Source organism: Talaromyces marneffei, chromosome 1, assembly GCF_009556855.1.
Source record: "Talaromyces marneffei chromosome 1, complete sequence".
NCBI classification, from domain to species: Eukaryota; Fungi; Ascomycota; class Eurotiomycetes; order Eurotiales; family Trichocomaceae; genus Talaromyces; species Talaromyces marneffei.
This window is the reverse complement of record NC_072348.1, coordinates 3622750-3636189: the sequence shown is the minus strand read 5'-3', so window position 1 is coordinate 3636189 and position 13440 is coordinate 3622750. Positions and strand designations below refer to the sequence as shown.

Sequence of the window (13440 nt, the reverse complement as noted above, 5' to 3'; positions counted from 1 at the left end):
CAATGGCCTCCACCGCGCGCAACAACAACCGATATAAGCTTTCAATGCCGACTAGAATGGCATGTGGTCCAGGCTCTCTTTATACTCGATCTCTATTTGTAATCAAGACAGCAAGATCAGTGCTGACAAATTGAAAGGGAGAGACGAGTGAGATGACGGTATTCCTCCTCAGTCGAGCGTTGCGGGGAAGAAATAGAAAAGAAAAATCGTCGGGGAGGAAGCAACGGAAGCCGGCTGTCACTAGAGACTGACTTCGGAGGCAGTAAGTCTTAGTTACGATTTGTCTACGCTTACAATAACTACAAGGTCTTCAGAGTTCAAGCCAGAAATTCTGGCGTGGCGTCAAAATCCGTGTTGGTGGATCTTGCGGAGATAGTCCACTTTACTCCGTCGAGTAGGTTAACTTGGTTTGCACTTTTTCGAGGGCTACCTAAGAGGCTAAGGGCAGCTAACAGCCGTGTTAACCGATGTTGGATAATGTAAATGGATACGCAGTTACGTACATACAATCCTGTAGAGTACCTCTATGGAGTTAGCGGTCAACGTATATACGAAGCATTGCAATTGTACCTATCCGAACATTGTGATACAAGCAATGAGCGCCACGTGCAGGTGATAAGATAGTATTAGTTGACAGTATGTATGCATAGCCGTTTATCCACCACGTTCACATAAACTGCGATCTCAGTAGTCAAGATCATACGGCCAAGACAGCTCAATAACTACGTAGTAACTTAGTACGTACATACATCAAAAGACTTGTCAAGAAAGCAAATCAGCCCTATCTCCTGAGTGTCCAACCTATATCCGATGCGTAAAGCCGAAGCAGCGGCCCGCGCGGAGCTTGCGGGTAGTGGACTGACTGATCTGATCCCGCTCAATCTTACATTCTATCGGTTGTCTGATGGACCCGAGGAAATGAAGGAAGAAAGTCATGTTTTGTATCAACGGATCTATTAGTAGAATCTGTACGGCCCCGGATTCATGCCAGGCCTCCCCCATCCAGCATTGTTCATCCCATTGTCTGCCTCGAGATTCTTGATCATTTCCGACGCTCGGGAGTTTACTCTTCGAGACCGCGTACACCGTTCGATTATCCCATGCACGAAGAGAAACGTGTGAAATATCCTTACTCCGTTAGCACTCTTTCAACCCTCCAGAAGGGAGGGGGGGGAACTTACCAGACAGGAACCCCAAATGCAATAGCACCTATCTCAAGCAACCCCATGGGATACAAATCCGGAAAGCATTCTCTACTCCAAAAATTCGTGGATACATCGCACATCACCATCATCATCGACGAATTCGGATCCATGGTCGTTGTGGCAGTCTGCCATACATTGAAAACCCCGCCCCAAATCGCAAAGACGAGGGCAGGGACGAGGGCGGCCCAGATGACAAAGTCCATGATCAACTCCAAAACGTAGGGGACGCGTTTGGCTGTTCGTACGGCGTAGATGCTTGTGAAGGTGTTGTACAGGAATGCTACCGCTAACTATTGCTCGCTCGTCAATACCACCCCTTTCTATAAGGAAGGAAAGGACAGGATACTCACAGGCGCAATAGGAACTCCATCCTGCCAATCCCCTTTATTCGGACCATTGATATGCTCCAGGTTCCTATTCCACAATGGTATCGCAACTGCAAAAAACGATAACGAAATAAGCGCGAGTACGGCTGTGATGCCGCGGAGTACGGTTTTGATGAAGAGCCAGGGTGTCTGCACTGAATCTCTGGAGAGTCGCTCCCGGATGTTCATCCATCTGTTTCCACTCATGTTTATATGATATATTCGAGTAGCGAGAGACCTGCTCGCTAGTAGTTGCTTCTAATGGTTGTCGGCTTTAAGAAAAATGAATGACTTTCCAGAAGTCAAAAGAGCGTTGTAGTATTTGTAAATCGTCGAGTACGTCGAGTAGCGAGAGACCTGCTCACTAATGGTTGTTTTGAATGATTGTTGGCTTTTAAAAGCGAGTGACTTTCCAGAAGCCAAAGAGCATCGCTGAATTTGTAAATCGTCGAGTACGTCGTGAAGATGTCAAATAATGAATGGAAAATATCAGTTCTAGATGTCGTAAGAGTCATAAAAAGTGTCGATACAAAGGAAATTCAAAATATGAACAAGCCCCAACAGAAGAAATTAATTTAGAGGATCGGTACACATATATCTAGGCGAAGATTCCAGGACCATATTATTAACATCCTCGCATATCAATACAATGGATCCACGACCAGAAGAGTTTCGCATTCTAGCCTCATTGCGTAATGCTCTCGAGGCCAAGTGAAAGCACATACAAATCCCTACAAGATGGATACCTTGCCACGCTGCGTTTGCCGATTCCGGTATATTGTATACCCCGTGAGAATTGTCTAGGGGTGAGTTGATTGGCTGCATCGCGATGGTGAGACGCATAGCCCGTCGTGAGAGCGTCGCAGGTCAGACGGGAACTGCTTGAGCTTACGAGGAGAACGCCTAGTTGACAGGTGTATAGTAGAATGGAGCGGGAGGCTGAAACGTGTAAAGGAATCTGTCAGGGGTCTGTACGATTTTTTGTATGTCGTTATTATGATACGCGGATATCATGCAGACGCTGCGCTGTGGCTGTGAAAAATGTATTCATTAAGAATCTACTAGCTAAACATACAATAGGTACTCAACAACTAAGCAACGACATACTCACACTAGTTTGTGATACCAACCCAATTCAAGCAGAAACCCAATCACGACCGCAAAGCAAAATAATCAATGTGTCCAGAGAAGTGAACCCAGTCGAAGCAAAACACCCCTCGTCAATATATACGCCGGGAAAAAGCCGACCCAAGAATTTTCAAGCAATGCCAAACAATTCCAAGATCAAAAAGCCAGATCTGTACACACAACGCAGGGTACGCTTCAGTAAAATATCCTTTTATAACCAAGACCCCATTAAACGCCTTATACACCAGCCATCGGTATCATCCGTTCCATATTTGCTTTTTGAATTTTGTCTTGTTGTCAAGACATTAAGCAGCGACCTGAACTTCCTGCTGAGCGGCTATCTCGCCGCCGGCCTCGGTCTCTGCCCATGAACCCCAAAGCCCACGCTTAGCTTTAATACGAAGAGGTCCGCCAATGTTGGTGTGGCTTTGCTCGACTTTGATAGCATCCTTTGTCGCGAGAACGAGTGTCTCGAAGAACATCTTGGTTGCGTCAGCTTTCGTCGTGGCCTTTTCTGGGCACAAGCTCTGGAACAAGACGCCCTTCTTCTGGGGTGTGGCTGCCTCTGCGTCTTGAGAACCTCCAAACCGTTCACGTAGGAGGTGAACAGCATGTTGAGTGCCTAGAGATACTGGACCAGTCTCGGTTGGGTGGATGGTGTCGTCAAAGTCATCAGGAAGTAATCCTTCATCGTCACTGCCCAGTCGGTCGTTATCGATGCCTAACTCAATCTGATCCTGTTGAAGAGTGGTATCAAGACCGATGCCTTCGTCGAGATTGAGAGCGGATTCATCTTCTCCAAGATCCAGAGCGGGAACATTCGCCTCATCAATTTCCATATCTGATACACCACTATCGCGCTTGCGCTTGAGTTCACCAGCCTTGCGGACAGTGTCAAAGGAAAGCATATCTCGGAGCTCAGGTGCCCATCCACGGCCACGGTCCAGTCCAAGAACACTAGACACAAAGTCACCATTCTTCTGCATTTGCATGAGTGTCAAAAGAACTGGATCACGAGGCAGGAAAGAAACGGGCTTGAGAATATCGTCATGGTCTTCTTGATGCTTCTTGATCGCAGCCGAGCTCAACTGGGTATCCGCATCATGGCCGATAATCTTTCGTCGCTTTGCACGTTGAGTTTCCTGTGCAGCATCATGTTCTTCCGCAACGTCTTCTTCATCGGCCACAGCGTCGACATGTGGAGATGCGAATCGGTCAACTGATGGCTGTGGTGATCGCGCTTCGGTCTCGGCTTCAACTGGCACATCAAATTCACCTTCACCTAAGTCCATAGGGTCATCAGGCATCAGGAACTGGTCAATATTGTCGCGGCTATCTTCGCCAATGTCCATATCTCCCAACGGAGCATCGTCTTCACCAAGATCAAGGTTCAAGTCGACATCGTTAAGTTTTCCTTCTTCACTGAACAGATCCTCCTCAACAGGTCGCATAAGAGGGGCATCTCGACCGACTTCAATGCTAATGTCGTGATCGAGGGGGGCATCATCCTCGCCGAGGTCGAGATCGAGTAAAGTGTGGTCCTCCAAACGAGCTGGCTCTTGAGATGCGAGGCGTTGTGTGTCAGGTAACAATTGGCTACCAAAGTCGATGGCGCCAGGGCGCTTGCTGTTGGATTCCAAATTGATAGAGGGCAATAGAAGGGAAGAAGTGTCGAGATTCATAAACAAGTCGGATTCTGTAAGCACATCGGGAAGAGTAATACCGCCGGGGGGTAAAGCCACATTGGCGGGCAAGTCGTTGTTGTTAGTGAGTCGGAATGCCTGTCGACAATGTTAAAAAGTTTTTCCTATCAAGACATAGAGGTGAGGACAGTACCATCTTGATCTTCATCAACGCTTCGTTGCAATCATCCAATAGATAACGCGCTTTACGACTGTAAATTCGGACGACACCAAGCAAAAGCTGACCGCTCAGACGTAGAGCCATGGGTGCTTGTCCTTGATCAACAATGGCATTGACACTGCTTTCGATATTTGACTGTAGAATGTGTGACTTGGAAAGTTTGCGCTCCAAGTTGGCGGAAAGCCAGACGCGAGCCAGCGGCCCGGTCTTTGAGAGAAGCGTCTCTGAATAGAACATCGCGTCTGTATAGGCGTATGGCTAAGTTATTTGAAGATATACAGCCTGTCCTTCGGTATAGGGACGGGATGCTTTGGTGGTAACAGGCAACCACTGGCCTAGAGGCGAACCAATGACGCGCCTATCCAAACACCACCGCCTCGATTTCGCGACAGACCACGTAGGCAGCCAACGATGGCTTTCTAACACGCAAAATAACGCGATAAACAGAGAGTCCAAAGCAATTAAAGCAAGGTATAATCGTTTGAGTAAAGGAGAGGGACAGTAGAACGGGTGGGGATGAGGTCTGGGATGGAAAAGGAAGAAGCAAAACAGGAAGGGAAGTTGCGAGGGGCCGGTCGCGTTGGCAGAAAGGAAAGAACGAGAGGCCCCAGCCTCTTTCCGTTCCGTCGCAGACTCACCACGCAACCCGATTGGCATGGGAATGTGTGGCTGGGGTCACGTGATTGGCGTCAAGTAGCAACGGCGCTAGCATTAGATAGCCTTGTATGATTGGCTTAGCACCATCAAATAGGACGGGCTGTCATTGGTCGCTGTGTCTGGCCTTTCTACCTGGTGTTTCAGGCTTTCAGACAGTTACAGATCATGTGACCCTTCCTTTGGCTGTAGATGATAATACAGCCAATCACAGGCCAGGCTCATTCTCACCATACGCTAGTTTGCGGCATCCTTCCTCGGAGTATGTAACTTTCTAATGAACTACTTGGCTTTCTTCCTATCCTATGAAAGCAAGCGATTAACCCTCTTTTCGTCCCTTTTTATTCAGTATAGGCGCTCACGAGGCGACAATTAGGGTACACCCTGCCATTTCTTTACTGAGGTGGTTATCTGTTGGTATAGGTATCGAGCTCTGGCGCCAGCTTGCATCTTTCTGTTGTTGTTGTCTCACGGAGGCCTTCAATCCAGTCATATTTCCTTAGACGAACCATCCTCATCGGTATGATTTAGCACCCAATTCATATTGACAGCTCCGGGTTCTCCTAGAGCGTGTGGATTAAATGTCGCCATCGTCGAGTCCTTCACTGCCGTTATATAATGTGCAAGAATCCCGGTCTCAGTCTCCTTACCTTCCCAAAACGAAGACTCGGGAGTCTTCCGTGAGTTATCTAGTCCTCGCCCTCCTTTCCAGTGAAAGAATGTAATCTAACCACCGGAATCCTAGTCTATAACTTCCTCCTATGCATTCCTACAACCTCAACAGGTCGCCGATAGTCTGAATACGTCCCTAACTCACGGATTATCTCCGGCCGAAGCTGAGATTCGCCTGCGCCGAGATGGGCCCAATGAATTGCCTCGCGAAGACCCCGAGCCTTTATGGCTACGATTCTTGAAACAGTTCAAAGAGACATTGATTTTGCTACTGCTCGCGTCTGCCGGAATATCATTTTTCATGGGAAACTTCGACGATGCGGTCAGTATCACACTTGCGGTTACCATCGTGGTTAGTGTCGGGTTCGTGCAGGAGTATCGTTCCGAGAAATCTTTGGAGGCATTAAACCAACTCGTTCCTCATCATGCGCATCTCATCCGAGATGTTGCTGCGAATGGCGGTGTGGATCAGAGCCCGCGAAATGGAGCAATTGATGCGGATGCGCAAAAGACACACGCAGATGCTCCGGCTCCGATTACAAACGCTCTCAAAGCTTCCAGTACGATAATGGCAGGGAAACTAGTACCCGGTGATTTGGTTCTTTTCACAACAGGCGACCGCATTGCTGCCGACATCCGTATCACGTCAGCCATTGAATTGTCTATTGACGAGTCTAATCTGACGGGAGAAAATGAACCGGTTCATAAATATGCAGAGGTGCTACGAGATACTAGCTTCCCGATCAAACAAGAAGACACCGACTCTCCATTTGGTCAACAGTCTACTTCGGGACTGGGTGAACGCCATGTCCGGCTGAGCGAACAACACAATATTGCTTTCATGGGAACGCTAGTACGATCCGGATACGGTCAGGGTATTGTAATCGCTACAGGAGCCAATACTGAATTTGGCAGAATTTCGGCATCACTACAGGAAATCGAGAGTCCCAGGACGCCGCTACAGTTGTCAATGGATCGACTAGGACAAGAGTTGAGCTACGTTTCTTTTGGTGTCATTGGATTGATTGTAATTATTGGGCTCATTCAAGGACGAAAGATTTTGGAAATGTTCACCATTGGAGTATCTCTAGCCGTTGCTGCCATTCCGGAAGGTCTCCCCATCATTGTCACTGTGACACTTGCTCTAGGAGTTCTGCGAATGGCCAATAGAGGTGCAATCATGAGGAGACTGCCAAGTGTAGAGACACTGGGTTCCGTGAATGTTATCTGCAGCGATAAAACAGGCACTTTGACTATGAGTCACATGACAGTTACGAAGTTGTGGCATCATGACTGCCCAGAACCCGTCGAGGTTAGAGAGGCGGTTTCATTGAAACCCGAGCCTGTTGTGCGAAAGATGTTGCGCATTGGAAATATAGCTAATAATGCGCGCTTGTCACGAGTGCATGCTGATTCACCTGCCAGCGCAGCCTCTGCTGCTGTTCTGTCGTCTACAATGGACAGCTCCTCGAGCCACAGCCAAAGCAGATGGGTGGGACAGCCGACCGATGTTGCGGTGCTTGACCTTCTTGATGCCTACGGAGAGGACGATATTCGCGATCAAATCAGCAGTCGTGTTTCGGAGACGCCTTTTAGCTCGGAGAAAAAATGGATGGGTGTTGTTATTGGTGGAGCCGGAGCGGGAGATAGTAGAGTCGCGTACATCAAGGGTGCTCTGGAACAGGTACTGACCAGATGCGATACGTATCTAACAAAGGATGGCCGAGAAGTGATACTGGACGAACCGCGACGCAAAGCTGCACGGGAAGCCGCTGAAAAAATGGCATCAGAAGGACTCCGAGTTATAGCTTTCGCCAGTGGGCCGATCAGAGAACCGGGCAGACATCTCAGGAGGATAGGTGGTAGCCGCAGTGCGACTCCATCACCAAAGATTGACCAACCAGCCGATACCCACGACGAACAGTTCAATGGGCTCGTGTTGGCTGGGCTCGTGGGAATGAACGATCCGCCGCGCAAGGATGTCCGCAAGTCTATAAGCCGACTCATGTCGGGACAAGTCCGGGTGATTATGATTACAGGAGATGCGGAAACCACTGCAGTGGCGATTGCGCGTCAACTAGGAATAGTCGTCAATGCCACCCCAGGAAGCAGGGCAGTCTTGCGCGGAGATCAGATTGACCATATGAGCACGGCGGAACTCTCGGATGCAATTGCGACCACTAGCATCTTTGCGCGTACCACTCCCGAACATAAGCACAAGATTGTGCGGGCACTACAGGCCCGAGGCGATGTAGTAGCGATGACTGGAGATGGTGTGAACGATGCACCGGCACTGAAAAGAGCAGATATTGGAATTGCAATGGGCAAGCTGGGCACGGATGTTGCTAAAGAGGCTGCTGATATGATTCTTACGGACGATGACTTTTCGACGATTCTCCGCGCGATTGAGCAGGGCAAGGGAATTTTTTACAACATTCAGAATTTCATTACATTCCAACTCAGCACTAGTGTGGCTGCTCTAGGTTTAGTGCTTTTGAGCACAATCTTAGGATTTGAAAATCCATTGAATGCGATGCAAATCCTGTGGATCAACATTATTATGGACGGACCACCGGCTCAATCTTTAGGAGTTGAGCCCGTTGATCCAGCGGTTATGAACAGCCCACCACGACCGAAACACGCACGAGTACTTACACGACCCCTCATCCAGCGCGTCCTCACTCAAGCAGCTTTTATCATGCTCGGCACTTTGATCATCTACGTGCGCGAGATGGGTGACATTGACGACGAACTCAATCCTGGCCGCATGTCTCGTGTAGTCACCAACCACGATACAACCATGACATTTACCTGCTTTGTATTCTTTGACATGTTCAACGCACTCACCTGTCGAAGCGAAGGCAAGTCCGTCCTTCGAGGCGAAATACCTCTGACGGGCAACAAAATGTTCAACTACGCTGTTGTCGGATCGATAATCGGCCAATTAAGCGTGATTTACCTCCCATTCTTACAATCAATTTTCCAAACTGAGGCTCTGAAACTGTCCGACTTGGTGAAATTGGTTGTCTTGGCCAGCTCTGTGTTTTGGGCTGATGAGTTTAGAAAGTATTATAAGACGATAAAGAGAGGAGGGCCTGGGGCCATGTACAGTTCTAATGTGTGAATTGCATCCCTTGGCCGAGTCACATATGTTTTTTTTTTCTTTCTTTATATTGTTTGCATTATTATCATCATCATGTATTTATTATTTCTGGACGACTGAAGGCTTGAATGATAGACACGGTATTCTCTTCACATATACTTTAATCATGCAGAATATACCTAGGTAATTGTGGTTATTTAGTGGAGAATTTTTGCTATATATAGAAAAAGATTGTTTTTGGCTGATTGATTCTACTCTACGTCCTGACTTGCCTAGCCCTAAAGTCCCCCCCTCCCCCCCTTTTTATATTCATAAACTTAAGAGTGGAACGATTTGTTTTTCTAATCAATATCAATTTATCCCATTTAAATAGCTCTATCTAAACAAAAAGACACGCTCAAATTCATCAGCATCAAGCCGAACCGAGTCAAAAGAATATTCTACTTTTGTGCTGTGATGCAACTCTTTCCCCGATGCAAGAATGAGTGAGAGGCACAAAAAAAATTCAAAGGGACAAATATCGAATAGTATGTATGTAGGTAGTTATGTCACATGAGGTTGTACAGCGGTAGATAGGTAAAATAAGTAACAGCATAAAGGAGGTTAGACAAGAAGCGGAAGAAAGGGGTATATGTATCGACACGAAATGGTAAAATTGCAAACTCCCGGCCGACGATTCTCAACGCCTTGTATGATTGATGATACCAAAAGAAGTAAAATAGAGAAAGAAAAAAGAAATGTATGTAAAGAAGTCAAGTCTTTTTGTGCTGAAAAGAAAAGGAGAAAAATCTATGCAGCCTTTTCTTCATCAATCACAGCTCGCCCGGTGTCAGGTGGGTTTTGTTCGGCAACCTGTCGTGGGGCAAGTGGTATGTGTGATGATGGGGTCATGGTGTGATGGTGGTGGTGGTCTGATGACAAAGGGACGGCAGAATCATGGGCTTCGACGATATCTTCGCTGCGCTTGTCTTCGGGAGTGTGGCCTTCGAGCATAGTGCTGTGGGCCTCAATGCCGTATCGGTCGGCATGGGGAATTTCATGGCCATCTTCGAGTTGAGCTGCCTTTTGTGGTGTCCATGCTAGGTAGTCACGGCGGACTTCGACATAGTCATATGCAAATTCGCCTAGTTGATCATCGTCCATACCGAGCAATTCAGCTTCTTCAGATGCACGGAGGTGAAGACCGGGTGTGAGGTTGATGAGGTATGCAATAATCGCGGAAACAACAAATGCATATGCGCACGTTGCAACAATATACGCAATTTGAATATAGAGTTGGCGGTAGTTGTGAATGATCCAACCACCTTGAGGTGTTCCGGTGGTAGGGTTTTTCGAACCAGTGTTGACACCGTCGAGGCCGATAATGTCGTCGGATGCGAAAAGAGCGTTGAAGAGAAGACCAATAATTCCGGCAACACCGTGCTCTGCGAATACGTCCATAGAGTCGTCAATCTTGATCCAGTATTTCACTACAACACGTTAGTATATTGCACAGATCGTCGGCGGTATAGAGAACTAACCCTTGGTAGCATAATTGCAAACAATGCCAGTGACAATTCCCAGAACGACACTTGCCCAAGGCGTGATGAAGCCAGATGCCGGGGTAGCAGCAACCAATCCGGAGATGGTTCCGGAACACCAGCCAACCATTGACCACTTTCTGGCCAAGCGGAAATCAAGGAGAACCCAAGCAATAGCAGCGAAACTGGCGGCAATGTTGGAGTTCCAGCAAGCCATGGTAGCGCGCAAGTTGGCACCAAAAGCAGAACCGCCATTGAAACCGAGCCAGCCGAACCAGAGGAAAACAGTTCCTAGCAGAATCAAGGAGACGTTGTGTGGACGGAAATTAAGCATCATTCTTTCTTGACGACGACCGAGAACCATCGAGTATGCGAGGGCCGACAGACCCGATCCGATTTCGACGGGACCGCCACCGGCGTAATCCATCACTCCGTAGGTATATCCCCATCCATTGATGTTCCAAGCCCAGCAGGCAAGAGGGCAGTATACGATAGTGGCCCAGATGAAGGTGAAGACCATGGCGGGTAGAAGACGGCCACGCTCGGCAACGGCACCCATAACGATAGCAGCGGTAACGCCACAGAATTGCATCTGTGGAAGTCAGTATATAAAGTCGAATCAACTACGAAAAAGAACATACCTGGTAGAAAGCATACAACAACCCCGGGACCAATGGCGAACCAGGACTTGGCGCACCAAGCAAGTTCATCAAACCGAAATTCTTCAAGTCACCAATATAACCATTTGTTGCCGTCGGAGAGAAAGCCAATGAATACCCCCAGAAGTACCACTGGAAAGTGATGACCGAAAAGGAACCCATACAAGCCCAAATCATACTGAGAGCAGACTTGCGGCGGGCAAGACCGGAATAAAGGAAACCTAGACCAGGGATCATGACCATGACCATGGCCGATGCGACGATGATGTAGGCCTGGTCTCCGGATTGGTACCATTTGTTCAGATTTTCGACTCCTGTATCCACATAATATTAGGTATTTGGTTCATGTTGCTCACGCGACTGCTGAGGACATACGTGAATCACCGCCTAGATCTGCATTTGTCGTAAGGCTATAATCGGCCGGAGCGCCGGTCCAATTGTACGAAGCATAATCAGGTGCATAGGGCGCTTCTGTAGCGGACGCCATTGTTGCTCGTCAAAAAAAATCACTATCGTGAACTCACGAAGTGGGCCGATCACGGGCTATAACAAAAGGGCAGAAAGGGAAAGTAGCAAAGGAAAAAAGAATGAAAGCGGGGACTATTGAAGAATTGCCTGTCAACCTCACCTCCAGATATCTGGAGAGGTGAAAATATGGAGAATTGTCGTCGGTGCCAAGCTAGCCAAGTGATACGAAAGGAGGAAGAAGAGAATGATGGGAATTGGGAGAGTTGAAGAAGGGTGGAGAGAGAAGTGTATATAATGTATTTATTTCTCGTATTGTATGGCCGCGTATCGAAGATACTGGTACTCGTCAGGCAGTGGTGGACCGGGGCAAATCGGGGGGGTTCCCAAGGGAAGTGGCGGCAATTGCGACCTGAGTAGTACTGGCAAGAAAATTCAGGCAGTGACTAAAGAGGATCCCCCAGATAACAACGTTCAGCTTGTTTCAGTTTGTTGATTTGCGAGCGATTGTACTCGGTTCTCGACTGATTTGTAGTTCTGGTTTGCAATGGGAATTATTTTTTGCGTGGGCTGTCGCTCGCGTGCTAAGCCCGGACGAGGATGGTTGCGAGGAAATAATCAGAGGGAAACGGTTTGTTCGGGTCAAGCGTCGTGCGTGAGTTTCAGGCGGCGGCGTAGGCGCATAACTCTGAAAAGGGAACTCCACGGAGCTGTTGGTTGGTAAGCCTTGAAGAGCCGAAGCAGATGTGTATACAGCTATTTCAATTCAATGCAATGCAATTCAATTCAATTCAATTGTAGTAAATTGACGAGACAATTCAATGTATTCGAGTCGATGACAAGAAAGCGGCAATAGCTGGGGTTGGCAGGGCGGGCTGCAAGTGGTAATCGTCATCGCCGCCCACGACCAGTGGCCGATGGTGAGTGGCAATAAGGGTCAAAGGCCGGAGGGCAATCGGATTGCGGAACCGGAAGGTCGCGTGTCGATCTGCCATCACATCAGTATCTATGTACAAGTAGTACCCAATAGTCCGTACATACTGTATGCCATAACGATAAATCATCTTTCCATTCCAGGTTGGTATGGCCATCGTGCCAAGCGATCCGGCGAATATGGATGCCAGATCATCATGATATCTCCGCAAGAGGCTGGCTGCTTGATTGATAATTTGATAGCCCTGTGCAACAAAACAGGGAATCGACAAGAAAAAAAAGATAATGGAGTCCTGGGCGCTTATAGCGGGCTATCTATACATATATACATGTAACCTGTTGATTTCTACTTATCTGCCAATATAGACCGTCGTGGTTAGTATCGATTGATGGCCTATCTCTTGATAACGTGTCGTTCTACTGCTTATCTCGTCTAGGGGTACAGGTACAAGTTAGACTGTGTATTTGTGGTGTAACCAAGTGTACCTGAGTACTCTACGAAGTTAGCGAACTTCTTTTGATGTTCCTCTCCACGGAGCCCTCCGTGGAGATACATGTACTCTGTAGTATTGAGACTCTCGCGCCTAGGAAATGCATTTCCTTCACGAAACGAAACTTACAGGAAACGTATCGCAAATTATCAACCATTTCCTCCTCTGATTGGCCATAGATAAAGTCCCCTACTAGCGCGAATCCTAATTCTGACATTGTGGGCCCAATGCATCTCTCCTAGGCTGAATGCGGATCTAGTGCATGTTTCCGATCGACTCAAGTGTTCTAGTGCGCTCTTTAATCTCCACTGTACGCGGATTGGGTGCAGATAAGCTGTTTTTGGCTGACGAATGACGATGTATCTTCATGCATTTTGATTTG

General features: G+C 47.8%; 4 protein-coding genes across 4 annotated transcripts; 1 reads left to right on the top strand and 3 right to left on the bottom strand.

The window, feature by feature from the left end:
* Positions 1 to 956: 956 nt before the first annotated feature.
* EYB26_001351 (uncharacterized protein) lies at positions 957 to 1777 on the bottom strand (the record flags this gene model as incomplete). Its single annotated transcript, XM_054260662.1, has 3 exons — positions 957 to 1128; positions 1182 to 1495; positions 1556 to 1777. The coding sequence occupies 3 exons, from the start codon at positions 1775 to 1777 to the stop codon at positions 957 to 959; spliced, it is 708 nt and encodes a 235-aa protein (XP_054116637.1).
* Positions 1778 to 3003: 1226 nt separating this feature from the next.
* Positions 3004 to 4798, bottom strand: EYB26_001350 (uncharacterized protein; the record flags this gene model as incomplete). Its single annotated transcript, XM_054260661.1, has 2 exons — positions 3004 to 4479; positions 4535 to 4798. The coding sequence occupies 2 exons, from the start codon at positions 4796 to 4798 to the stop codon at positions 3004 to 3006; spliced, it is 1740 nt and encodes a 579-aa protein (XP_054116636.1).
* A 998-nt stretch (positions 4799 to 5796) lies between these two features.
* Positions 5797 to 9011, top strand: EYB26_001349 (uncharacterized protein; the record flags this gene model as incomplete). Its single annotated transcript, XM_054260660.1, has 2 exons — positions 5797 to 5895; positions 5961 to 9011. 2 exons carry the CDS (start codon positions 5797 to 5799, stop codon positions 9009 to 9011), a joined length of 3150 nt encoding a protein of 1049 aa, XP_054116635.1.
* Positions 9012 to 9779: 768 nt separating this feature from the next.
* On the bottom strand, positions 9780 to 11656 carry EYB26_001348 (uncharacterized protein; the record flags this gene model as incomplete). The annotated part of the gene is made up of 4 exons (XM_054260659.1): positions 9780 to 10459; positions 10511 to 11102; positions 11152 to 11483; positions 11545 to 11656. 4 exons carry the CDS (start codon positions 11654 to 11656, stop codon positions 9780 to 9782), a joined length of 1716 nt encoding a protein of 571 aa, XP_054116634.1.
* Positions 11657 to 13440: the final 1784 nt, after the last annotated feature.